The sequence below is a fragment of the Aotus nancymaae genome, unplaced genomic scaffold (assembly GCF_030222135.1).
Source record: "Aotus nancymaae isolate 86718 unplaced genomic scaffold, 86718_ANA_hifiasm-v0.15.2.pri h1tg000058l, whole genome shotgun sequence".
NCBI lineage: Eukaryota > Metazoa > Chordata > Mammalia > Primates > Aotidae > Aotus > Aotus nancymaae.
In genome coordinates this window covers 6,554,896-6,581,203 of record NW_026988472.1, presented here as the reverse complement: position 1 = coordinate 6,581,203, position 26,308 = coordinate 6,554,896, and the positions used below count along the sequence as shown (strand labels likewise).

The 26,308-nt window shown below is 45.5% G+C and overlaps 1 protein-coding gene and 1 non-coding gene across 2 annotated transcripts in view; one reads left to right on the top strand and one right to left on the bottom strand.

Annotated features, from left to right (window-relative positions):
* The window catches only part of SMC1A (structural maintenance of chromosomes 1A), a 58,839-nt gene extending 32,531 nt beyond the window's left edge, over positions 1-26,308 (bottom strand). Inside the window, exons 1-19 of the mRNA XM_012477284.2 lie at positions 26,144-26,308; positions 20,201-20,389; positions 19,978-20,090; positions 18,477-18,680; positions 18,145-18,383; positions 17,246-17,504; positions 17,011-17,151; positions 15,666-15,748; positions 15,306-15,513; positions 11,730-11,915; positions 11,452-11,631; positions 11,204-11,350; positions 10,971-11,108; positions 9,686-9,802; positions 9,475-9,581; positions 5,332-5,473; positions 2,502-2,647; positions 2,257-2,410; positions 816-926 (exon numbers count right to left, since the gene is read on the bottom strand). Of these exons, the coding sequence (XP_012332707.1) occupies positions 816-926; positions 2,257-2,410; positions 2,502-2,647; positions 5,332-5,473; positions 9,475-9,581; positions 9,686-9,802; positions 10,971-11,108; positions 11,204-11,350; positions 11,452-11,631; positions 11,730-11,915; positions 15,306-15,513; positions 15,666-15,748; positions 17,011-17,151; positions 17,246-17,504; positions 18,145-18,383; positions 18,477-18,680; positions 19,978-20,090; positions 20,201-20,389; positions 26,144-26,252 (2,973 nt within the window). The 5' untranslated portion in view covers positions 26,253-26,308. The remainder of the gene's footprint in view (positions 1-815; positions 927-2,256; positions 2,411-2,501; positions 2,648-5,331; positions 5,474-9,474; positions 9,582-9,685; positions 9,803-10,970; positions 11,109-11,203; positions 11,351-11,451; positions 11,632-11,729; positions 11,916-15,305; positions 15,514-15,665; positions 15,749-17,010; positions 17,152-17,245; positions 17,505-18,144; positions 18,384-18,476; positions 18,681-19,977; positions 20,091-20,200; positions 20,390-26,143) is intronic.
* Positions 8,545-8,685, top strand: LOC135270032 (U4 spliceosomal RNA). The gene has a single exon (XR_010338251.1). It is a non-coding gene; the product is annotated as a U4 spliceosomal RNA (small nuclear RNA).

Here is a 26,308-nt window from a genome sequence, read left to right as displayed (position 1 = left end):
TGAAACTCGGTCTCAAAAAAAAACAAAAACAAAAACAAAACAAAACCCTGTCTCTACTAAAAATTAGCTGGGTGTGGTGGCAGGCACCTGTAATCTCAGCTGCTTGGGAGGCTGAGGCAGGAGAATCGCTTGAACCCGGGAGGCAGAGGTTGCAGCAGTGAGCCGAGATCACGCCATTGCACTCCAGCCCGGGCAACAAAAGTAAAACTCCATCTCAAAAATATACATATATATTTAGGAGATAGAATCCATAGGGCTTGGTAATTAATTGACTATGTAAAGCGAAAGAGGGAGAAGTCAAGGATGAGGCTCAGATTTCTGGCTGAGCACGTGAGTGGCACTGAGGAGATGGGTAAATTTGGGAAGGCTAGGGTTTGAGGTACCTGTGGGACCTAGCACAGAGATGGCAGTGGAAGCCATGGAAGTGAAGTGATACCCAGGATGAGAGAATGCCAAGAGAGGAGGAAAGGGCCCTGAGGAACACCTGAGGCCAATCTGTTCACTGTAGAGAAGTCTCTTCTCTGTGTGTTATCTAGGCTTAACTTAGTCATATACACACCTAGAAGGGGAAGACTGATAGCAGGCAAGGGCAGGAGCAACTTGGGGTGTCAGGTATGTGCGTATGCCTGTGTATATATATGAGGGGGAGACCCTACTTCACAACCCAATCCCCCCTTCCTTGCCAGCTTTCCCCTTTCCAGCCATGGTCTCCACAGAGCCCCCAGATGGGCTGACCCCCTCTCTGGACAGCTAGGAAGATGGTCCCACTCCCACCCCAACCCCCACCCCACCCCACCCCTGTGGTTGATCCTCACCTTCAGATCCTCACACAGATCACCGTAGTCAATCTCAATGAGGGCCTCTCGTGCATAGATACTGGAAATTCTCTGGGAACCACTCACTGAGTCCTCCCCCTGAGAGCTACCCTGCAATGGCAAAGGAGAGTCAAGTGGAACAGACTGGCCATGAGTGCCCCTCTACAGGGAGCTCCTTTGCAGCCTTCAATCTTTGAGAAAGCACTTTGCTAGAAAGCACTATGGCAGAAGGAACAGAGGCTTCGCAGGCAGAATGACTCAAGTTCAAAATTGAGCTCTATGGCCAGACACAGTGGCTCATGCCTATAATCCCAACACTCTGGGAGGCCAAGGCAAGTGAATCACTTGAGGTCAGGAATTTGAGACCAGCCTGGCCAATGTGGTGAAACCCTGTCCCTACTAAAAATACAAAAATTAGCCAGGCGTGGTGGTGTATGCCTGTAATTCCAGCTACTTGGGAGACTGAGGCATGAGAATCACTTGAACCTGGGAGCTGAAGGCTGCAGTGAGCCAAGATCACACCACTGAACTCCAGCCTGGGCGACAAAGCGAGACTCTGCATCAAAAAAAAAAAAAAAAAAAAAAAATTTGAAGTCTACCGCTTACTAACATTGTGGTTCTGGGCAAGTCACATTCTCAGATCCTGAGTTTCTTCACCTGTAACATGGGGATAATGCCTGTCTGGCAGGTCTATGGTTAGGATTAGGGGTAATTATGTCACATGTTACCATGATGCCCAGAACGTTTCTGGTATTCAAAATATTTTACTGAATTAAACCAAAATGCCATTTGGAAAGTGAGGAGAAAGACACATGGGACTGAGATATATAACCAGGTCTAAGATGAGATATCAATATAGGCAAACCTCTTCTCAGTTAACATTTCCCTCCCCCTTGCTACTAATCTTTACTTCCACTACTCCTCTTTGGCTAGTTTCTCTGTTTTCCTATAACTAAACTTCCCCACCTCTCCATTGTTGATGTCCCTCACCCAACCCTCTCCTGGCCAACCTCCCTCACTGCAGCTATCCTCAGGTCCCCCAGCTTCCTGTCTTCCTTTGCTCTTGGCTAATGTCACTCAATTCCCAGTCCTACCTACACTCAATTCCCTTTCCATCACCTGCTAGAGCTATTATAGCTCAGGTCCCTAAGGTTAATGAATGAATTCATTCTTTCCTGGCTCAACTCTCTCACCACCCACTCACTGGCTTGCAGCTCTACTCTCAATTCAACTTCTCTCTCACACCAAAGCTATTATTACCTTTTGCCTCACCTGCCTTCACCACTGCATCTTGCCTCCTCTCTCCTGCATCCCTTTTCATGTCCTTTCACCATTTGCCCACCATCCTCCTGTCTCTCACTGCTCTTCCTGGTCACTTTCACTCCCCATCCCTGGTTAATGATGTTCATAGCCCACTCCCACCACCAGCCACAATACTCACCTCTTCCTGACTAATATCATCCATGGTGCCTTTTGACAGTGGCAACTTAATGTCCTGCATCTTACAGGCCTGTAGCAAGTTGTGACGGTCACTGCGCTTCTGTTCAAGCTTGGTCTCAATGGCTGTCACCTCCTTCTGTAAATGGGTCATTTCCCTAAAAAAGGTCCAGGGGCTAGGTGAGACCCAAATCTAGCAGGCTGCCTGCTCTATCTACGTCCTCCCACCCCAGGCCTGAACCCACTCACTTGTTGGCGCCCCCAAGTTTCTTACGAATCTCCTCCATCTCATGATTCTTGTCATTTACTTCTGACTTCTTGGCCAGATGCTGATTCTTCAGGTCTTGTAGCTGAGCCATGGTCTCATCTATAATCTTCATGTGTCTCTGTTCCTCCTGGTCCCAGCAGTGGGAACAGGATAATAGGTGAAGACTTTCCCAATCTTACCCTGGGATCTTCTCCTGCTCCCACCCTTCCTACTAGGCAGTTTATTGGAGTCACTCATCAATGAGCTCTGCTTTCACACCCCCATCACCCCTCAGCCTCCTCTTATCTTTTTAAAATTTGGTTGCCCTCTCTCACACATCCCAATTTTACAAGTTACCTAGTGTATATAGAAAAGTTAAAAGTATAGAGAAAGTATTTAGGGGGGAATCACTCATAATCTCATCAGCCAGATAATCAATTAACATTCTAGCACATTTCCTCTCAGCATTATTTACAGACAACTTTACATAGTTGAGACTAGATTGTAATTAAAACTCTGTATTCTGACTTAATGATATTTGAGCATTTTTTCTACATCAAAACTTTGTCACGTGCAGTATAGCAGCATTCGTTATTTTTTTAAAAACTCACACAAACAATATAGTGTATTTTCTATGAATACACATATGTAAATGTACAAGTATTTAAGTAAATCCTTAAAGGGTCTGGAAGAATCACCTCTGCCAAGAGGAAGGGGACTAGGATGGAGAATAGTCAGCCAAAGGGGATCGTAGCCTTATGTATAATGTTCTGATTTTTAAAAAGGAAAATTTTTGTTTTCATTATGATCTTAAGCCATGTGAAGGGGGCCTGGTGGGGTGTCTCACACTTATGATTCCAGCACTTTGGGAAGCCAAGGTGAGCAGATCGCTTGAGCCTAGGAGTTCGAGACCAGCCTGGGCTACATGGCAAAACCCTGTCTCTACAAAAAATACAAAAATTAGCTGGGTGTGGTGGCGCATGCCTGTGGTCCCAGCTACTTGGGAGGCTGAGGTGGGAGCATCACCTGAGCACAGGAGGCAGAGGCTGCAGTGTGCTGAGATCGTGCCACTGCACTCCAGACTGGGCGACAGAGCGAGACCCTGTCTCAAAAAAAAAAAAAAAGAAAGAAAAAAAAAATCACATAAAGGGGACATATCTGCAACTTACTCCCAAATGTCTCATAAAAAATAATAAGCATATATATATATATATATAGAGAGAGAGAGAGAGAGAGAGAGAGAGAGAAAGAATGCAAAAGATAATGCGGATTGATTAATCTTGGTGATGGGTAGATAGGAGTTCTTTGTACTATTTCTTGTAATTTTTTGCAAAGTTGAAAATTATTTCAAAAGTAAAAAGTAAAAAAATTATATATATATAATATCCCAAACCATCTAGATATCTAACTTGTCTTGCCTCAGGATTTTACTGCCCAAACTACAACTGCATTTAAGATTTCAGACACCAGGCCAGATGCGGTGGCTCACGCTTATAAGCCCAGCACTTTGGGAGGCCGAGGCGGGCAGATCACTTGAGGCCAGGAGTTCCAGGCCAGCCTGGTGAACATCATGAAACCCCATCTCTACTAAAAATACAAAAAATTAGCCAGGCATGGTGATGGGTGCCTGTAATCCTAGCTACTCAGGAGGCAGAGACAGGAGAATCACTTGAACCCAGAAGGCAAAGGTTGCAGTGAGCCGAGATGGTGCCATTGCATTCCAGCCTGAGCAACAAGAGCGAAACTACATCTCAAAAAAGAAAAGATTTCAGACACCAAAGAGGACTACTTTCATCATCAGGGGTTAATGAAGAAAACATACAAACAAGCAACAAACATAAGCAGACACAAGTGAAACAATAAATTCAAACCAAGAGAAGACCAAATCACCACAGGAGGGAATGCTGTAAGGCACAAAGGCTTCATAGTAGTTTAAAGAGAAAGGGTGTGAGAAAATTGAGTCATCACACAATACATGGTGGCACAGGCATGCTAAACTCAAAAGAACTGAGCTGTAACAGTCAGTAGCATAGTCACACTGTAAAGTGACTAGGTTTCAGCAAAACAACATTATTTGTCACACTGAATTTACATGGTTAATCTAAATTTTACTCATTTTGTTAGTATTTAATTTTAAAGTTTGTCTCAGCATTTGGTTAAGTGTTCTAAGTATATATATTTGCATATACTTAAGTAAATCACAGATTTAAGGCAACACTGGCAATCTTAGGGAATATTTTTCCTTTAAAAAGGGTCTGTGTATTACTAAAGTTTGCAGATCACTACACTACATAATAATTCTACGAGTGTAGCATGATTTGCTGAATTCCTACTTTCCAAGGGACACTGAGTAGTTTCCAATTTGGAACTATAAATGCTTGTAATAAACATCAAAGTGTTTGCATAAAGCTTTGCCAGAATTTTGCATAATCTCCTCAGGTATTACTGAGTTATAGGGTATAAATGCATTCTGAAGGTTCTTGAAGGATGGTGCCACATTACATAAGAATACTGGTCTCCTATACCATGGCTGGTATTAAGCATTGTCCTTTGTTTTCACATTTTCTGTGATGTGATAGGAAACAAACTGTATCTGACTATTGCTTTAATTTGCATTTCTTTAGTAACACTAAATTATTTGTATGTGTTTAGAGACTATTTGAATGTCTTCTTGAACTGTTTGTGACACTTGTCCATTTTTCCCGTTTAGGTCTTGGTGTTTCTCTTATTGATTTAAATGAGAAATTTCTAAGTTGTGGACATTATCCCTCTGTCATATTTCTTCCCATTTTTCCTCCCAGTTATTAGTCTGTCTTTTAATTCCTTCCTTACCTTTTTGAGCTTTTCTATCTCATTTTCATCCTTTTTCACTGTCTGCTCCCACATGTGTACTTTATCCTGATCCTCCTTCAGTTGGTTCTTTTCAAAATCCAACTGAATGCCCAAGCGAGTCTTCTGATTCTCAAACTCCAAACTGTGTATAAAGGTAGGGGGAGAATCACTCATAATCTCAATCAGCCAGAGATAACCAATGTATAAAATCCAACTGTGGAAAGAAAGGGAAACCAGACCCAGGGCTCGGGGACACAGAGTTACTGATTTTCAGTCACAACTTGCTTCATCCATCCATATCAACATAAAACGGTCCTCTGAAGCTGAGTTCCTCAGCCTAGCCCTGTGGACATGGCACAAGGCAGGGAAGATTTGGCCAAACCTTATTTATCCCCACTTTACACACTGGAGACCCCAGCATCCTCCACGTTTCTACAAGGAGGCATAAAAGAGTCCATCTGAATCCACCAGCTATGGTAATTGCTATTTATTAAGCTTCTGTGTACTTTACATACATTATCTCTAATCCTCTAATCAACAGCTCTGCAAGTAGGCATTATTATCCTAATTTTACAAATGAGGAAACTTAGGCCAAGAGGTAAAAGACCTTGCCCAAGGCCACACAGCTAGTAAATGGCACACGTGAGACTGAAACCCAGATTTAACACCAAAATCTGGGCTCTTTCTAGTATACCGCTATTGCAATATAATGTAGTGGATTAAGAAGACTGGTATCTCAACTCTGCCACTTACTAGTAGTGTGATTCAGGCAAGTTGGTTATACTCTCCAGGCCTCAGTCTCCCCATTGGGAAAATGGACATAATAACAGTACTTACCTTAGGGTTACTGGGAGATTTTTAAATGAGTTAATATGTATAAAGTCCTTAGAACCACACCAGGTCCACCATAACTACTCAATCAATTTTAGTTACCATTATCACCAGGTATACTGACTGAACTCAGCTCACTTTTGCCCAAGGGCTTCAAGTACAACATCCCAACCTCTGCCCCAAGGTCCCAGAACCTCTTAAAGGGCAGAACTTGGATAGTACAAAAACATGGAGAAAATACTAGATTCCTGCTATTGTCCTCCTCTCCATCTCTTCAGAAACTCAGAGTATGCAACCAGTATACACAGGCACTGGCAGGCCAGGCAGGACTAACTTCCAATTGCCCTCTCAAACTCCCAATATGGTATGACAGATGCTGCCGGATGTCATGCTAGCAGCTTAAACCTATTAGCCACCATAATCCAAATGAAACGTAACTAACTCTATAATTTTGAGCTATGCAATTTTATGTCCAGTCTCCTAAGTATGACTCATAAAGGCCTCTGTGATCTGGTCCCTGCTGACCTCTTCATCACTCCCGCCCCGCCTTCTTCCTGACCCTGTTTTTATGCTCCAGACATTCAAAACTACTTAGCATCCAGAACAAGGCATGCTCTCACACCTCCAAGCATGCTGTTCTCTCTGCCTGGAATTCCCTTTTTCTGTCGCTGCCTGGCTGGCTAAATCCTACTCACTCTTCAGGTCTCCAGTCATCACTCCTTGTTTTGTAAAACCTTTCCTGATGGTTCTGAACAGGTTCCTAGTTTCTATTATGCTTTGCTGGGTTCCTCCCTTTTTAGACTTCCAATGCAGAGGCGAGTTAATCATACCCCACAGTTCATAACACACTTATCATCACTGCCTGGGCAAGACCCTTCCCTTGTCCCCTTTGTTTCAATACCCAATTTCCATTTCCATTACCTTTCCTACTGTGAACATGCACCACAAAGTGACATACACACACGCATTCCTTAAAAATGCATATCCTTGTAAAATGTCATAGTTCTAAAATTTACACAAACCTATTGTGTTATAAATTTTATTCTTTTTCCCAGTCAATACCAGGTTTGTAAGTTAACGATCGCTGCCCATAAATTTAGTTCTTGCTGTGAATTCCTACACAGTATTCCAGTTTATATATTCATTTGACTTATGCTTTCTCCAGTAGTGGCCATCTACATTGCCACCAATGTCCCACTACTACAAGTTATGCCAAGATGAATAACACTGAACGTGTGTCTCTTTGGGACCCTATGACAAGACTCTCTCTGGTATATACACCCATAGGGCATATATATATTCACATACTACACAGGACATCTATAGATTTATTTCCACCAAACACTGTTAGACTTCTTAATTTGCATTTCTCTGATTAAGAGGTTAGACCTCAATTCCTACAATTGTTAGCCACTTGAACTTCTCTTTCCATGAAAAGCTATCTATATTCTTTGTCACTTTTTTTTCTTACTTTTTTCATTGGATTAGTTATCATAAGTACTTTGCCACATTTCTATTGGGTTTCTTGTCATTGTTTTTTTATTTTTTCTGTTGTTGATTTGCAGTTCCTTGAAAATTTCTTCAGTATTTTGTATCTACCTTAATTACACCATCAATCACACTGTCCTGAAATTGATGTTTCTCCAGTACTCTACAGTTTCCTGAGGAAAGAAACAGCATCTGATTCAACTCTGTGTCCTCGAGACTGGCTTGGAGTAGGACAGCAATGAGTATTTACTATATGGGCAAAGGACTTTAGCTAACTGAAGCCCAGGGTACAAGCAGTGTTGTGTTCATCTGTCTTACCTCTATCTCCCTTGTCCCCCTTCCAATACCTAGCACAAGACAACCTGGCACAAGGTAGGTACTCAACAAAGGTTTGTTGAATGAATGAATCAACTAAAGTGAGGAAAAAAGAGATTATTTTCTTCTGGCTATTCTTTCAACCAAGAATTTCATCCCCTACCTCCCTCCACCTCACATTGCCCATTATAATGACAACAAAAACTACTATTTCTTGCTCTTAGTAGATGCTACGTAAGATGCTAAATACCTTTTAAAAAGGTTAAAAAAAAAAGGCCGGGCACTATGGCTCACTCTGCAATCCTAGCACTTTGGGAGGCTGAGGTAGGAGGATCACTTGAGCCCAGGAGTTCAAGACCAGACTGGACAACATGGCAAAACCCCATCTCTGCAACAACAACAACAACAAAAAAAGAGCAAAAAAAGAAAAATTAGCTGGGTGTGGTGGCAAGCATCTGTAGCCCCAGCTACTCAGGAGGCTGAGGTGGGAGGATCACTTGCGCCTGGGAAGGTCAAGGTTGCCAATGCATGCCAGTCTTGGCAACAGAGTGAGACCCTGTCTAAAAAAAAGTAAAAAAAAGCTTTGTGCAGTGGCAGTATCACAGCCAATGAGGTTTATCCAAGGCGGGATTATTGCTAATTGAAAACTTTTCCCAATACCCTGCAATGACGACTTGAAATATAGTTGGCATTGGCAATTTTTGGCAGTCTCTATGGGGACTGAAAAAAAAAAAAAGATTATTTCACCTGACACTCCCAACAATGCCACGAGATAGGTATCATTATAACATTTTGCAGATACTGCAGCTTACAGAAGTCAAGTCACTTCCAAAGATAATGAGTTGTGAAGCTGGGGTTGGAATCCAGGAATCCAGGAAATCAAGTTTAGAGCTGGCATTCTTTTTTTTTTTTTTTTTAAATTATTTGCCATTCAGAGTCAACTTTTATTGAGTACCTCCTATTTTCCAGAACCAAAAACCTCACAGAATTCTGAAAGCCATCCTTTAAGGTAAGTAACAGTATCTTCTACTTAACAGACAAGAAAACTAAGAATCAGACTGACAGAACTTGCTCAACATCACAGGTAGAAACATAATTATATTGACAGCCAATTTTATGAAAACATCTATTTTTCACGTTTGTGTCATTACTACAAAGTCTTTGCTTTTGGTTTTCTTAAAATCGTGTGAATATAAACAGTATTTTTATTTACATTACCATCACTTCTCTTTCTTAAGAGAGATTCTTTGTCTTCCTAGGTCATAACCACTTATCTACAATTTCTTGCTTATAAATAAAATACATATAAGTGGGAGAGCTGGCACTCTTAACCACTATACTATGCCATATTGCCCTCCTGATTTCTGTTCTTTAAGGCCTACCTGCATAAACTCACATAGTTATAAGAGCTGATTCTTGCCTTACGACAGCATCTGGTTTTCCAAGGATGTCAGGCTAGAGGCTCAAGGGCATCCCAATCTCTTCTACCAATCCAATCCTCCCACCTACCGCTTTTTGGCGATTTCATTCTGCCGTTTCACCTTCTCTTCCTCAAACTCCCGGATGTTGCGTACACCAATCTCCCGACAAAACTCTTCAAACACCTCATCCTCTACCTGAGAAGAGAAGCCAGGGAGGGCACCAGCCCTTTTAGTCTGTCCTGCTTCCAGTCCCAGTCCTGCCCTGACACACACGCCGGCATGGCCCACACCCTACCAACCTGGTTCATCTTCTCCTTCAAGTCTTTCATTTCCCTTTCTCGGCTCTGAATGATCCTCTTGATATCATTAATGCGAGGCCCAAAGTTGGCTAACTCACTCTCCAGCTTGGATTTCTCCTACAGGCAATGGGTTGAGAGGACAAAGCAGACCAGGCTCCTTGGAGGAAAAGCTACCTTGACCGCATTGGCCCCACAGTCAGGAAGGGCTAGCTCTCCAAAATTGAGAGAATCTGGCTTAACAGTACTGCTCTAGTCAAGTCTCCATGATGTTGCACTAGAGCCATCACATGGCTTCTTTCCTGGCATCCAGTTCAGCCAGCTTCAACCCACAGGGCTGGGCACACAGTAAACATGATTAGGTATAGGTCCCATACTTTGCTCTATAATCTCTGGGGCCAGAGTTGTTTGGGAATTCAGTTTAGATTTTTTGAGCTTAGAAAAAGGAGAATAAATGATATATACATACATACACTGCATATAACACCTCTAGGGTGGTCGGGGGAAGTACTCAATAAAAAAAAACAAAACCATTAATATACCTAGAACAGTGCCCCCCCACAAAACACAGGCAGGGACTGAAATGCCCATAGCTCACTTTCAAAAATTCAAATTTGTTGAATGAGCAAATTATGCCAACAATAGTACCTAGCATAAACTGAACACATAGTAGTCTTAAGCACTTTACATGTTAACTCATTCAATAATGACCCTATAAAGTAGGTATCATTTATTTATTTATTTTGAGACACAGTCTCACTCTGTCACCCAGGCTGGAACACAATGGCACGATTTTGGCTTACTGCAACCTCCACCTCCTGGGTTCCAGCAATTCTCCTGCCTCAGCCTCCCAAGTAGCTGGGATTACAGGCACCTGCCACCACGCCCGGCTAATTTTTTGTATTATTAGTAAAGATAAGCTTTCACCATGTTGGCCAGGCTGGTCTCCAACTCCTGACCTCAGGTGATCCACCTGTCTCAGCCTCCCAAAGTGCTGGGATCATAGGCATGTGCCACCGCACCCAGCTGAGTAGGTATTATCTTAACTCCCAATTCACAGATAAAGATGTGAAAGCTGACACTGAGAGGTGAAATTATTTGTCTAATGTCATACCCAAGGTAGAGCCAAGCTCTAAACCCCTGGCTGTCTGACTCTATGCTATACTTGGCTCCTTGGGGCAGGCTGGGAGGAGACAGGGAAGTGAAGTAAGTTCCCCACCCCCAGAGAAATACAGGCCAGGAATGTGTGGACGGCCTTTGGAGAACAGGGCTAAAGGCCAGGCCCCACCTGCAGATTCAGGGCTAGATGTCGTGTCTTGGTCTGTTCTAGGTCACTCTGGGAGTACTTGAGACGCATCTGCAGTCCATGGGCCTGAGACTGCACCTGACGCAGCTCTGCCTCTTTCCGTTTTGCCTTCATCTGTTCCTGAAGTGAAAAAGAAAGAAGGGCTAGGTGGTAAGGTGGTGGCCGACCTAGGCTTAGGACCCCCACTGCTAAAAACAGCATTGCCTGTGACTTACTTTCAGCTCCTCTGTCAAGCGCTCCTTCTTCTCTTTTAACTTGTCAACTGCTTTCTCATCCCAACGCCGCGCCTTGGCCTTCAGATCACTGGCCCCACCAGAGATCACCCCTGACTTCTGGAATAGGGTTCCATCCAGTGCCACTGTCTAAACACAGCAGGGGGAAGAGAGAAGAGGGGGAGAAGCTGAACAAATGAATCTCCAGTGTTAAGCCTGTCCAGCTCCAACCTGGGCAAGGGAATCCACACCTTGTGGCGCTGGTGGCCTCCAAAGGCAATGCGGCGGGCATCCTCTACATTGTCACAGACAAGGGCATTGCCACAAGCATACTGCAAGGCCTTTTTGATGTGAGGTGGCTCATAGCGAATCACATCAATCACTAGCTTGGCCCCCTTCAGCTCCCGGAGTTTCTCATCTGTAGGCTTCACCTGTGGGGAGAAGCTCAGTCAGTGGCAGAACACAAACATGGAGTACTAGAGGAGGGGCCATTGAACACTGGCCTGACCCAATCCCCAATAAGCCTCACCTCCAGGTAGTCAAGAGGCAAGAAGGTCTCAGGCTCCCCACGCTGCTCCTTGATATACTGAATACAGTCCCGGCCTGTCTTCTCTGAGTCCACAATAATGGCATCCATGTTCTTGCCCAAAACCTTGGTTACAGCAATCTGATACTTCTTTTGTGTGGGCTGGCATAGGTCAATGAGTCGGCCATACTGAGTAAAGTAGGAAGGGAAAACTGAAGCATGAGGCTTTTGGGAGCTGGCTCAAGAATCCTAATTCCCAGTGTGGAAAGGGGGATAGACTAAAATCTAAATCACGAAGTAAATGCAACTGTATTGCCTAGTGGTAAAGATAACCTAATACCAAGCATGGTGGTGTGTGTTTGTAATCCTAGCTACTTGGCAGGTTGCAGTGGGAGGATCGCTTAAGCCCAGAAGTTAAAGACCAGCCTGGACAACATAATGAGACCCTGTCTCAAAACAAACAAACAAAAAAAAGGGCTGGGCGCAGTAGCTCATGCCTGTAATCCCAGCACTTTGGGAGGCTGAGGCAGACGGCTCACCTGAGGTCAGGAGTTCAAGATCAGCCTGGCCAACATGGTGAAACCCTGTCTCAACTAAAAATACAAAAAAAATAAAAAATAAAAAATAAAAATAGCCAGGCGTGGTGGCACACCCCTGTAAGCCCAGCTACTCAGGAGGCTGAGGCAGAAGAATCGCTTGAACCCAGGAGGCGGAGGTTGCAGTGAGCCAAGATTGTGCCATGGCACTCCAGCCTGGGCAACAAGAATGAAACTCTGTCTCAAGAAAAACAACAACAACAACAAAACAGACCACTAGTTCTGTACCTACGTAACCCTACCCTATCTGAATGGGACTGTATGGACTGAGGAATAGGCAACTGCAGACTAGATGGCTGCATGCACTCTAGACCAGCACAGTGGCCAATCCTAATGTCCCTTCCAAAAGTGGAAAAGTTTGGGTAAGAGAAGGGAGGTAAAGAAATGAGAGTTATGTAATGAGGGAAACTCAATATTACATTAACACCTCAAAAGAGGTTCAGAGCAAGAGATGATATTGTCTCTTAGCACAATTATCCCAGATGCCTGAAAGTGTGAAGCTATGTTTGCTGAGAACACTCCTGGTTTTGGAACCTAATGAGATTGAATAGAAGCCTGCAAAGCTGAATGGCCTTGCCCTAGGAGACATATTCATATGATATCACGGACTAATTATTAATGACTGAACGTGATTCTATTAACATGCCAGTATCTTTCTACCATTTTTTTTTTTTGAGACGGAGTCTCACTCTGTTGCCTAGGCTGGAGTGCAGTGGCACAATCTCGGCTCACTGCAACCTCTGCCTCCTGGGTTCAAGCGATTCTCCTGCCTCAGACTCCCGAATAGCTGGGATTACAGGCGCCCACCACCATGTCCAGCTAATATTTGTGTTTTTAGTAGAGACAGGGGTTTGACCATGTTGGCAGGCTGGTTTCGAACTGCTGACCTCAGGTGATCCGCCCACCTTGGCCTCCCAAAGTGCTAGAATTACAGGCATGAGCCACACTGCTCCTGGCCTCTTTCTACATTACATGATTGTTCTGATGCAAGTAATCTGTGCTTGAAGACCAGAGTGGACTGTGGTATTATGAAATACATATTTAGTCTTCTACACCAGAATTCCTGACACACAACTAAAACCCTTAGAAGCTCAGAAATGAGCAGTGTCTTTTGCATGTTAATGAGACGTATTATGGCTGGAGGCCCATAGACAGCTTCTAGATAGGGGCTGGTTACCAGAAAGACCAAGGCATGATTAGATTTGGGACTATTAGCTCCACCCCCACAACCTTCAGGAGGGGAGAGGGGCCTGAAGGTGGAACTGATCACCATTGGCTGATGATTTGATCAATCATGACTACATAATGAAGCCCCTGTGTGAAGGTACCTGGAGGGTGGCTTGCCAGATTGAGCATGGAAGCTTCACACCTCTTCTCCCATACCTTGCCTTATGCATCCATCTGGCTGTTCTCTGTATCCTTTGTAATATCCTTCATAATAAATGGGTAAATGTAAGTAAAACATTTTTCTGAGTTCTGTGAGCTGCTCTAGTAAATAAATTGAACCCAGGCAGGGACTCTCGGGAACTGTAATTTACAGGTCAGTCAGAACCACAAGTCACAACGTGAGACTTGCAACTGGCATCTGAAGTCTTAGACTGAGCCCCTAACCTGTGGGATCTGATGCTATCTCTAGATAAATAGTGTTAGAGCTGAACTGAATTATAGGTCACCCAGCTGGTGTCTGCTTGAGAATTGCTGGTGTGTGAGGAAAAACCCCCACACTTCTGGTGTCAGAAGTGAAGTGTTGTGCTGGTTGTGTGAGAGTAGAAAAAACACTTTGGTTTTTTCCTGTCTCACAGAACACAGCCCCCATGCTATAAAGGAAAAGCCTATTCTGGCTCCCAAGCAATGACTTCAGGCAGTCGTGTCTGAATCCAAAATCAGCTTTCTAAACCTCACATTTACCATTTTACAGACTGCTGCCACCCAGGCACTATGCCAAATATCTTATATTTATTATTTCAAATTCTCTTAGGCCCTTAGCAAAATAAATCCGGCCGGGTGTGGCAGATCACACCTGTAATCCTAGCACTTTGGGAGGTCAAGGCAGGCGGATCACTTGAGGTCAGGAGTTCAAAACCAGCCTGGTCAACATGGAGAAACCTCATCTCTACTAAAAATACAAAAAAATTATCTGGGCATGGTGGTAGGCGCCTGTAATCCCAGCTACTTGGGAGGCTGAGGCAGGAGAACCACTTGAATCTGGGAGGTGGAGTGTGCAGTGAGCCAAGATTGCGCCACTGCACTCCAGTCTGGGCGACAGAGTGAGACTCCATCTCAAAATAAATATCTTTTACCAGTTCCTTTCCTGCAGCCTCCAAAGCCAAGCCTGGTTCCCTAAGAACTCTCAGATAAGAGGGCAGAGACTGACTCTAATTCATACTTATCTCCCCAGCAGTGCCCAGAAGAGTTTTGTGGAACCCAACTAAATTGAACCCAAGTATGGCATAATATTCAGGGAACCTGGGAACTCAGGATTTGGTGAAAGAGGCCAAAAGATCAAGAGATCTGATAAAGCTCAGGGTGTCCCTAAAAGCTACTGGGCTGGTTAGTACATGCCAAGGGAGCCCATATAGAAGACTGTGCAGAGCTACTTCCTGGGAGAGTAAATTCCAGCCCTGTGGCCCCATCTGCTTCCAAAATCTTCCCTGGTTTTCCAATTCCCCTCCCAGAGGCATGAACACAGCAAGACAAACCCTTCAGAAAGATGCAATTGGTATGATGAAAAGAACATGAGTGCCTAGTATAACAGGCACTCATTTGAAAAATTTAAAAAAAAATGAACATGTGCTTAGGAGAACATGTTGGGTCTGAACTGCAGTTCTTCCACTTAGAAGTGCTGCTTTTTTAAACCTCTCCAAGCCTCAATTCCCACAACGATAAAAATGGGATTGGCAACCCTGTCCTCAGAGGGCTGCTAGGAAAATCATGTGACAGTGAGTCTAAGTGCTCAGGAAATGAGTTCCCTCTCCGCTCTTACCACAGAGCCAGGGTAAAGGCGCTTGATGCTCTCCATTATCTCCGCCTTTCGCTGCTGGCGGCTGCTCTCCTGGCGGTCGATGCGAGCATCCCCTAGCTGCTCCATCACCTGGTTCAGCTCCTTATTGATTTCATCAATACGCCGCTTGGCCATCTCCACCTCCTCTGTCAGCTCCCCCTCTAGCTTCTTCTGCTCTTCTAGGGACTGCCTACAAAGTGAGGGCACATAGGAATTACTCCTGCTGGTGAGAAAACATCCTGGCTCAGAGAGGCTCTGGAGGTCCTGTGTGAAGAGGGGCAGGACAGGCAGGGTCACAAGAACAGTCTTAGAAGTAAGGGGGACAGTGGCAGAGCTACATACTTGCTAGTGGTGATGTATTCCTCCAATTTCTCAATCCGCTTCTGATTCTCTTCAATTTCTCGCAGCTTTTGCTTGATCTTGGCCTAGGAAACAAACATATCTCATCATCGGGGCTGCACAAGTTTACGCCAAGACCATGGGGGCCCTGAGTAACACCCCTTATGTGACCACTCATCCAAGAGCCCAACAGTCCAGGAAAATCTGTCACTAATATAGGAGACCTACTAAAAAGTAGACATAGGGGCTGAGACCAGTGGCTCACTCCTGTAATCCCAGCACTTTGGGAGGCCAAGGCGGGCATATCACGAGATCAGGAGTTCGAGACCAGCCTGGCCAATATGGTAAAACCCTGTCTCTACTAAAAAAATACAAAAATTAGCCAGGCGTGGCAGCACACACCTATAGTCCCAGCTCCTCAGGAGGTTGAGGCAGGAGAATCGCTTGAACCCGGGAGGCAGAGGTTGTAGTCAGCTGAGATCAAGCCACTGCACTCCAGCCTGGGCAACAGAGTGAGACTCTGTCTCAAAAAAAAAAAAAAAAAAAAAAAAGTAGCCAGCCATGGTGGCAAGCACCTATAGTCCTGGATACTTGGGAGGCTCTGGCAGAAAGATTGCTTGATCCTGGGAAGCCGAGGCTGCAGTGAGCCATGGTTGCACCTCTGCACTTCAGCCTGCATGACAGAGGAAAGACCCTGTCTCAAAAATAACAATAACTCCTTGTGACCTTAGGCAAATTACTCTGTGTCATCATTTCCTCATTTGTAAAATAGGGTAATAGTAGCCATTCCATAAAAGTAATTACAAATGATGAAGAATTAAATGAGTAAATACATGTAAAGAACACTGCCTATCATACAGTAAGTACTCAACAGATGTGAGCTACTGTCATTATCATTAAGACTATCAGCCAGGCACTGAGCCACACCTATAATCCCAGCACTTTGGGAGGCCAAGATGGGCAGATCACTTGAGGCCAGGAGTTCAAGACCAGCCTGGCCAACATGGAGATACCCCGGCTCTACTAAAAATACAAAAAAAAATTAGCTGGGCGTGGTGGCGGGTGCCTGTAATCCCAGCTACTCAGGAGGCTGAGGCAGGAGAATCGCTTGAACCCGGGAGGCAGAGGTTGTGGTGAGCCAAGACTGCACCACTGCACTCCAGCCAGGGTAACAGAATGAGACAGTGTCTCAAAAAAAAAAAAAAAAGACCATCATTACACGTTGGGTATCTCTCATCCAAAATGCTTGGGACCAGAAATCTTTCAGATTTTGGATTATTTTGGATTTAGGATGCTCAACATGTACTTCCTTTTCTATGGACCATCAACCATAATAACTGTAGCCCACCTCTGTCTCTACTTTCTTCCGTTCTTCCAGATCCAAACGGTCCTGGTCAGCTTTCTGGTCTCGATTGAATTTCTCCAGCTCCTGGGCCAGGGTAGCTGCTCTCTTGCTGGCTTCTTCTTTCAACCGGTGGTATTTCTTCACCTGTGTTAGGGACAGAGAAAGAGAACAGGGATGACCAAGTCAGCAGATGTCAGCCCAGGGGATCTCCTTCCTGCCAACCCCTTCCAGAACTTACCTGATTCTCCTCCAAGGTCAAATCTCTGCCCTGACTCTGACTCTCCTCTTCCATCCGTTCTTCAAACTCCTGCCGGGCCTTCTCCACTGACAGCATCTCCTTCTCCAGCTCATCCATGTCACCTTTACGCTTCTTGTAGTGCTTCTGAGCATTCTGCAGAGACTTCTTGGCTGCTTCCAGCTTCTTGATTTTGTGGGAGGTATTCTCTTTGGCTTTGATGTACTGAGGCCGCTTCTGGTTCAATTCTGAATCCTTCTCCCTTTTGCCAGAGGGGCGGGGGAAACCAGTGAACATTATGGAAGAAGGGAGGGTTCCCAGGCTTTTTACCCAAAAGGGAGCTTAAGCCCCTGAGCCAACCTCAGGGAATTAAAGAACAAGGGCATGATGCCCCACAGATGCTGAAAAAAAGGGGCAGTCTGACTACTCTCTGGAAGGTATGACTTCACCCTGGCATTCTAGCCACTCCATAAGGAAAAGCTACCAACTCTGCCTCAACCCAGGCCAGGACACTCATTAGCAACTCCCAAGAACATCCTGTATTTACTTAGTTGGCCCCTGTCTGATCTAACCTTTTCAAATTCCTATCCTTTAAACTTCTAGCTTGTTTTCCTCTTCTAGGAAGGCCTTCCAGCCATTCCATTGGCTTGGCCTCACACTGCTTCCTCTTTCTTGGCAAGGCCACCACCCCTTTTGAGTTCTCCCTCATCTGAGCACCTGTCTACCCAGGGCCTGATTGCTTAAATATTCCATTTGTCTAAACTGCAAGTCAAGAAATGGGCTTGGTTCTTACAAAAGCAAGTCAGGAAAATAACAGAGAAATAAGCGGGCTTGGAGGAACCCTAATGAACAGCACGGCCTCTTGGTTTCCCACAAGTTGCAGGCCCAGGTCCACCTCTTACTTGATTTCTTTCTCAATCTGCTGTTGCTCCCGCATCATTTTGCCCAGCTCCTTCTTCTTTTCCTTCAGCTCATCTTCCACCTTGTCCATACGCTTCTTGTCCTTCTCGATCTCCTTGTTCTTAGAGGCCAGTTCCTTGTTGAGCTTCTCAATTTCCACTTCATTATGGTAAAGCTTAAAGAGCTGCAGCTGTACCTGAGCTCGTACTACCTCATCCTTCAGGCGCTGGTAGCGGTCAGCCTGTGCAAACAGGGGAATGGTGGCAGGGGTGCATCGATAAGGCACTGGCTCCATCCTGGTCCCTCAGGTCCAAGAGGTAGCTTGGCCACCTACCTCTTCTTTCTCCTGCTTTGCTTCCTTGCGTTCAGCTGCAATATTTTTCTTGCGATGGTAATTAAACTGTGTGTCCTCTTCGGCCTTCACCATTTCCTTCTTTCGCTTGTCATACTCCTGTGCTAGCTCCCCAGAGCGACTAATCTCTTCAAATAGAGCTGTCCTCTCTTTGGGGTTCTTCATGGCAATAGATTCCACAGCACCCTAGTAAAGGTCGAAATACTCTTCCACTTCAGACCCCAGCCAGCCCAGCTCACCTTACCCATTTCCACTCCTTCATCCAAAAAAGTTCACTGACGTTCTCTCCCACGCCCCTGGTGCCACATTTCACACTGGGCTTTGAGGACAAATTCCTTGCCCTCTGTGGAGCACAGGGAGCCAAAGGGAAGGGATAAACACAAAGACAACACAGTGTTAAGTGCAGTAACAGAAACAGCACATGAAAAGGACAAAATGAAGCTTGGGGGTAGGAGACTGACAGGGATAGCTATCTCGGAAGGCTTCCCAAAGGTGACATCTGTGCTGAGTTTGGAAGATGGGAGGAAACTAATCAAGAAAATAAAAGACAAAAAGTGGCCAGGCACAGTAGCTCATGCCTGTAATCCCAGCACTTTGGGAGGCCAAGGCAGGAGGATCACCTGAGGTCAGGAATTCAAGATTAGCCTGGCCAAAATGGTGAAACCCCGTCTCTAGCAAAAATACAAAACTTAGCCAGGTATGGTGGCAGGTGCCTGTAGTCTCAGCGACTCAGGAGGCTGAGGCAGGAGAATCGCTTGAACTCGGGAGGTGGAGGTTGCAGTGAGCTGAGATCGTGCCACTGCACTCCAGCCTGGGTGACAAGCAAAACTCCGTCTCAAAAACAAAAAAAGAAAAGGTTATTCCATGTAGAAGTAAATTAATATGCAAAGACCTGTAGGCCAAAGAAAGCAGGTGAATTTGCAGAACCATAAATGGTTTAAGTAGGCTGCAGTGCAAGGCTGGAAGAGAAGAGCATGCAGATGGTATTTGGATTTCGATGATGATATTTCCCAAATGATAGGCTTAGGAATTTGGATCTCATCCTAAGGCAATAGTTCTCAAATTTCAGCCAGCATCATAATAACTGGGAGAGCTTGGTAAAACACAAACTGCTCTGCCCCACCCCACAGTTTCTTCCAAGTCAGGAGGTCTAGGATAGGGCCCAAGAATGTGCATTTTCTAACATGTTCCCAGGTAATGTTGATACTGCTGGTGTGGAGACTACAGTTTAAGAACCACCACTGTAAGGCAATAAGGAATCACTGAAATGCTTTAAGTAAAAAAGGGAGGGAAAACAAAACAAATGTGTGTCCTCATAAGATGAACCTGGCTCAGGGGCCATACTTGAGTCGGGAAGGTCAGTGAAGAAGGTGCTACATTAGTTCAAGGGAGAGATGATAAAGCCTGAGATGAAGCAGGCACAGTAGGGATGGGACACAGTCTGGCAAAAACCAGATAGCCAACAACTGTTAAAACCGCCCACCTGGAAAACGAGGAAGTTACGAGCTTTGATGAGAATGCCCAACTTCTCTAATTCCTCACTGTACTCATGTAGCTGGACCACTTTGTTGTTGATCTTGTACTCAGAGGAACCCCCTACAAAACAATGCATGAGTTGGCAAGGGTCAGGCCTCCTTCCTGTCCCAGTCAACTAGTCTAGCCACCTCCCAGGACCCAAAGAGAGCCTTCTGGCAAGCCTCACCCACCTACAATGACACGGGCAAAGGTGCGGTCCTCAGCACCCTCCTCAGAGTAGACCATGCTGACGAAAGCACGGTTGGCAGCTGGCTTGCCCACAGGAGCTCCATGGATCAGGTCCCGCAGGGTCTTTACCCGCAGGTTGCTGGTTTTTTCACCTAGCACAAAGCTGATGGCATCCATGAGATTTGACTTACCTAAGGGAAGAGGGGACAAGGCAGTAGAGGGAAAGTCAGGATAAAGAGGAGAAGAAAAGGAATAAAGATATTGAGACTAACAAGAATGTCCCCTAATCACTCAGTACTCAAACTAATGGGAGGAGAGATTACTCCTCTGCTCCCATAAAGACTGAGCACAACCAAAGCTCTGGGTCAAAGGCTTAAGAAAAACAGTCCTCCTGCAGTTACTGTATAGCAGTCAGAAGCTATACAATAGAACCCAGGCCAAGCATAGTGGCGCACACCTGTAATCCCAGTACTTTGGAAGGCCGAGGCAGGGAGATCGCTTGAAATCAGGAGTTTGAAATCAGCTTTGACAACAAGGCAAAACCCAATCTCTACCAAAACTTTAAAAATTAGCTGGGCCTGGTGGCATGCACCTGTAGTCCCAGCTACTCAAGAGGCTGAGGAGGGAGGATCGCTTGAGCTCAGGAGTTCAAGGCTGCAGTGAGCTATGAGGACACCACTGTACTCCAGCCTGGGTGACAGAGCAAGACTAACTTGAACCTAAAAAAGCCTTTAGACTTACCTTCCAGTTTCTAGGAAATACAGCAATACAATATAGAGGAATATAGTAAGGTTTCCTCATGGAAACCTTAACATGAACACAGAACGTGGGATGTTCTACAAGACAAATGGCCTGATCTTTTCAAAAAGTCAGTGTCGGCTGGGTGCGGTGGCTCATGCCTGTAATCCCAGCACTTTGGGAGGTTGAGGCAGATGGTTCATGAGGTCAGGAGATAAGACCATGCTGGCTAACACAGTGAAACCCCGTCTCTACTAAAAAATACAAAAAATTAGCCGGGCATGGTAACATGTGCCTGTAGTCCCAGCTACTCGGAAGGCTGAGGCAGGAGAATCGCTTGAACCTGGAAGGCAGAGGTTGCAGTGAGCCAAGATTGCACCACTGCACTCCAGCCTGGGCGATAGAAAAAGACTCTGTCTCAAAAAACAAACAAACAAAGTGTCTAAAATGAAAGGTTGAGAGAACCATTCCAAACCATGAGAGATTTCTGAGACATAAGCAAACAGTGCACAAATTATGAGTCAACTCTGGTTCCAAAACAACAAAAAGACATTTAGGAAACAAATTAAGGAAGCTTAAATATAAACTGGATAATTGACGACATGAGGACATTTTCTTAGCTGTGATCATTAAATAGCAGTAGTACAGGAGAATGATGATTTTAAGAGGTGAACGCTAAAGCACTTGGGGTGAAATGTAATTGAGTCTGTAATTTACTTCCAGATGACTAATGCTTGCAAATATGTGCTTATAAAATTTCATAATATAGTTGGAGGAGAGGAGAAGGCATAGGAAACAAATATATGAACATGTAAACAGTGCAACAGTAATTGCCGCTGAGAAAGAAACTAAACAGCTAGGGTAAAGGGAGTCTTGTTTTTACTACTGTATATTCTAAAGGATATTTAAAATTGCATGCCATGTTCATGTATCAGCTATTCAAATAAATAAGGTTTTCAACATTAACAGTGGCTATCTTTTCAGTAGTAGAGTTAGTTTTTACTTTCTTCAATTTAGAGTCTGAAAAAAAGATATTATTTATTTATTTATTTATTTTATTTATTTTTTGAGATGGAGTCTTACTCTATGGCCCAGGCAGGAATGCAGTGGTGCAATCTCGGCTCACTGCAACCTCCACCTACCAGGTTCAAGTGATTATCCCGCCTCAGCCTCCCGAATCACTGGGACCACAAGTGCGTGCCACCACACCCGGCTAATTTTTATATTTTTAGTAGAGATGGGGTCTCATCATGTTAGCCAGGTTGGTCTCGAACTACTGACCTCAAGTGATCCACCCACCTTGGCCTCCTAAAGCGCTAGGATTACAGGGGTTAGCTACCATGTCCAGCCCTTATTTCTTTATTTGTTGCCCAGGCTGGAGTGCAGTAGCAGGATCACAGCTTACTGCACCCCTGACCTCCTTAGCTCACATGATCCTCTTGTCTCAGCCTCCCAAGTAGCTGGAACCATGGGCATGAGACAGCACGCCCAGCTAGTTTTTTGATTTTTATAGAGGCAGGGTTTCCCTATGTTGCCTAGGCTGGTCTCAAACTCCTGAGCTCAAGAGATCTTCCACCTTGGACCCCCAAAGTGCTGTGGTTACAGGCATGACCCACTGTGCCTGGCCAAAAAATCAGGTTTTTTTTTTAATGTTTAGGCCAGGCACGGTGGCTCATGCCTGTAATCCCAGCACTCTGGAAGGCCAAGGTAGGCGGATCACCTGAGGTCAAAAGTTTGAGAGCACCCTGGCCAACATGGTGAAACCCCATCTCTACTAAAAATACAAAAGTTAGCCAGGCATGGTGGTGTATGCCTGTAATCCCAGCTACTCGGGAGGCTCAGGCACGAGAATCACTTAAACCCAGGAGGCGGAGGTTACAGTGAGCCGAGATTGCGCCACTGCACTCCAGCCTGGGCAACAGAGGGAGACTCTGTCTCAAAAAAAAAAAAAAAGTTTAGATGGGCTGGTGGATAAGGAGGAACAGTTTAGTCTCTATAATTTCTATCTCAAGATTCTCCTTAAACAACTTATATATGACTTCAAACTGAAGATCTGATTTCCAACACCTTTCTACTCAGCCATAAAAAAGCAGCCCAAGTCCTTCCATGGAGACGGTGTAAGACTATGACTAGGTTGAGCACGGTATCTCACTCCTGTAATCCCAGGACTTTGGGAAGCAGAGGTGGGCAGATCACTTATCTCAGGAGATTGAAACCAGCCTGGGCAACATGGCAAAATCCTGTCCCTACAAAAAATACAAAAATTAACTGGGCATGGTGGCACATTCCAGTTGTCTTGGCTACTCCGGAGGCTGAGGTGGGAGGGTTGCTTGAGCCCGGGAAGTTAAGGCTGCAATGAGCCATGATTGTGCCACTATACTCCAGCCTTAATGACAGAGCAAGACACTGACTCAAAAAAAAAAAAAAAAATGGCCAGATGAGGTGGTTCACGACTATAATCCCAGTACTTTGGGAGGCTGAGGTGGGTGGATCACTTGAGGTCAGGAGTCCAAGACCAGCCTGGCCAACGTGGTGAAACCCTATCGCCACCAAAAATACAAAAATTAGCCAGGGTGGTGGTACACACCTGTGATCCCAGCTACTTGAGAGGTTGCGGCAGGAGAATAGCTTGAACCTGGGAGGCAGAGGCTGCAGTAAGCCAAAATTCCACCACTGCACTCCAGCGTGGACCACAGAATGAAACTCTGTCTCCAAAAAAAAAAAAGCTTGGGCTTAGAACCAACAGATCTTACTTTCACTACTTCTTAGCTGACCTTCCATTCCCTCGCCTGGAAAAAAATGAAAAAACCACAACTCGCAGGTCTAAAAATATGTGTGGCACATACATCTCTGTTGGAATGGCAGGAGCACAGGCATGGGTTCTGAGAACCACGGACAAGTTATCACACCTCTGTGCCACAGTCTCCTCATGTATAAAACGAAGCTATTGGCATTTCCCTCCTAGGGTCATTTTGAGAATTACGTAAAGGGTCCCTTGGCTGGGCGCAGTGGCTCATGCCTGTAATCCCAGCACTTTGGGAGGCTGAGGCAGGCAGATAACTTGAGCCCAGGAGTTTGAGACCACCCTGGCCAACAGGGCAAAACACCATCTCTACTAAAAATACAAAAACTACCCAGGTGTGGTGGCGCACACCTGTAGTCCCAGCTACTTGGGAGGCTGAGGCACGAGAATCCTTGAACCCAAGAGGCAGAGGTTGCACTGAGCCAAGATCACGCCACTGCACTCCAGCCTGGACGACAGAACGAGACTACCTCAAGAAAAAAAAAGAAAAGGGTCCCAATAAATAAAGTACTTGACACACACAGTAGGTAATTAATTAATGAGTCCTATCCTAACACAAGTCTGGACTCAGCTCTTGTCTCCCTCATCACAGCAGAACTAGCACATCATGCAGACCAGGAGTCAGTCTTTTAGGAACCAATATCCAACCTTTAGGCTTCTCCCATCATTTCCAGGGATGACAAAAACATCTCACAACCACAGGCCTCTCTAATCACAATCAATCTTGTAAACATTTTTATAATATATATTATGGACTGAACACCAGTAAAACTTTTCAAGGAATGTCTGCTTTAGGGTACTCACAGACCAGTGAAGATATAAAAACAGACACCATCAATACAGGACTTAAAACATTAATGTGTGCCAAGTGTCTACGGTATGCCACAGAGGAAGAGAAATTCAGCAAAGGGACTAAAGGAATGCCTTGTAGAGGTGGACCTTGAAGAACGGGGGCAGGTGGGGGAGTGCCACGGCCCTTTTCAGAACAGCTAAGAATACAAATCTAATGCGGAGGGGACTGAATGCCAAGAGGTATATCCTAGCTCTTTCAACAGGGGCCACTACACCAAAACCCTAGGAAACTGGGTGGTCACCGAGCATTAGTCCTCCAGGCCAGTGGTTCTCAAACAAGTTGGGGGTTGGGGGGAGTCACACTCACCCCCTGCGACATTTGGCAACGTCTGGAGACAGTTTTGATTGTCATGCCTGGGGAGTAGGGGTGCTACTGTCATCTAGCAGGTAGACGCCAGGGATACTGTTAAACATCTGCAATGCACGGCGCACGTCCCACAGCAAAGGATTATCTCGCTGGAAATGTCAACAGTGCCACTGTTGAGACATTGAGACGCCAAGGAAGGTACTCAGTATGTGTTACTTCAGCAAGGGCAGCCTCTTAGGCTATGATTCAGCTAGAACATCTCTGGGGTGGAAGACTATAGCAAGATTCCAAATGAACATCTGAGGTAAGAGAAATCCATGATGTATCGTTTAGAGATAGGAAGATACAAAATAGAGGCTTTACCTGACCGCCCTTTCTAAAGACAACACCCAAGTCACTTTATCACATCCACCTGTCTCATTTCCTGCATAGCACTTACAACAGCCTAAAACCATCTTATTTTCTCCTTCTTTATCTTCTTTCCCCTCTGGAATATAAGTTCCCTGTGAGCATAGACTTGGTTTATTCTATTCTCCACTGTCTCCACAACTTGAAATTGAAAAACTCCTGATAAACAATAAGCATTCAACAAATTTGGTAAAACAATGAGTTTTGGCTTTTGACGGTTTCGGTGGGGCGAGTTCGAGGCAACTACCTTTAATATAGCGGTTGGGGGTCGGATCGAGACCTCAAGCACTCTAAAGACCGGAGCGCTAGGTCTGAAATTCAAAAGTGGCGCCTTGGAAGAGGCGTAAAAGAGTATACCAATGCAAGGCAGGAGGGGACGCTGGGCTGAAACAGAAGTGCACCATTTGGGACCGGGGCCACAGGAGAACTACGACCTGTCCCCACATTTTCCGGAGAGGGTCAAATAAGGCTGGGAAGCCGGCTCGGGCCGGTCCGGCAGGGAGCCGCGTGGCGGGGGACTGGCAGCTGGCGGGCAGCTGGCTCCGGACGCGCCTCCTTTAGCGGGAGGGGGAAGTGGGCGGGGTAACGGGCAGCTAGGCCAGTACCACTCGGCCAGGGCGGAGGCCGCGCAGGAAGCCGCAAGTGACACCTGGTAGGGGTACGAGTTAGAGCGTCCGCGCGGGGAGAGCGGGTTCCGGCAGAACCCCCTGTGGAGGTGCAAAAAACCCGTAAGGGTCCTCGACGTTTCAGGTTACATGGGCCGAGTTGCACTACTCCAGCACCGGATAGGGGGTCCAGGCCAGGACGTAAGCAGGGCCGCAGCCAGTTTTATCTCACCAGAGCCATTTGGTCCAATGATGGCGGTGAACCTCTGAAATGGTCCGATAATCTGTCGACCCTTGTACGACTTAAAGTTCTCGATCTCAATCAGTTTCAGGAACCCCATGACTGCCGTGGCGCCGGCGGCAGTACGACAGGCCGCGCCGTACGACCGGGAACTGA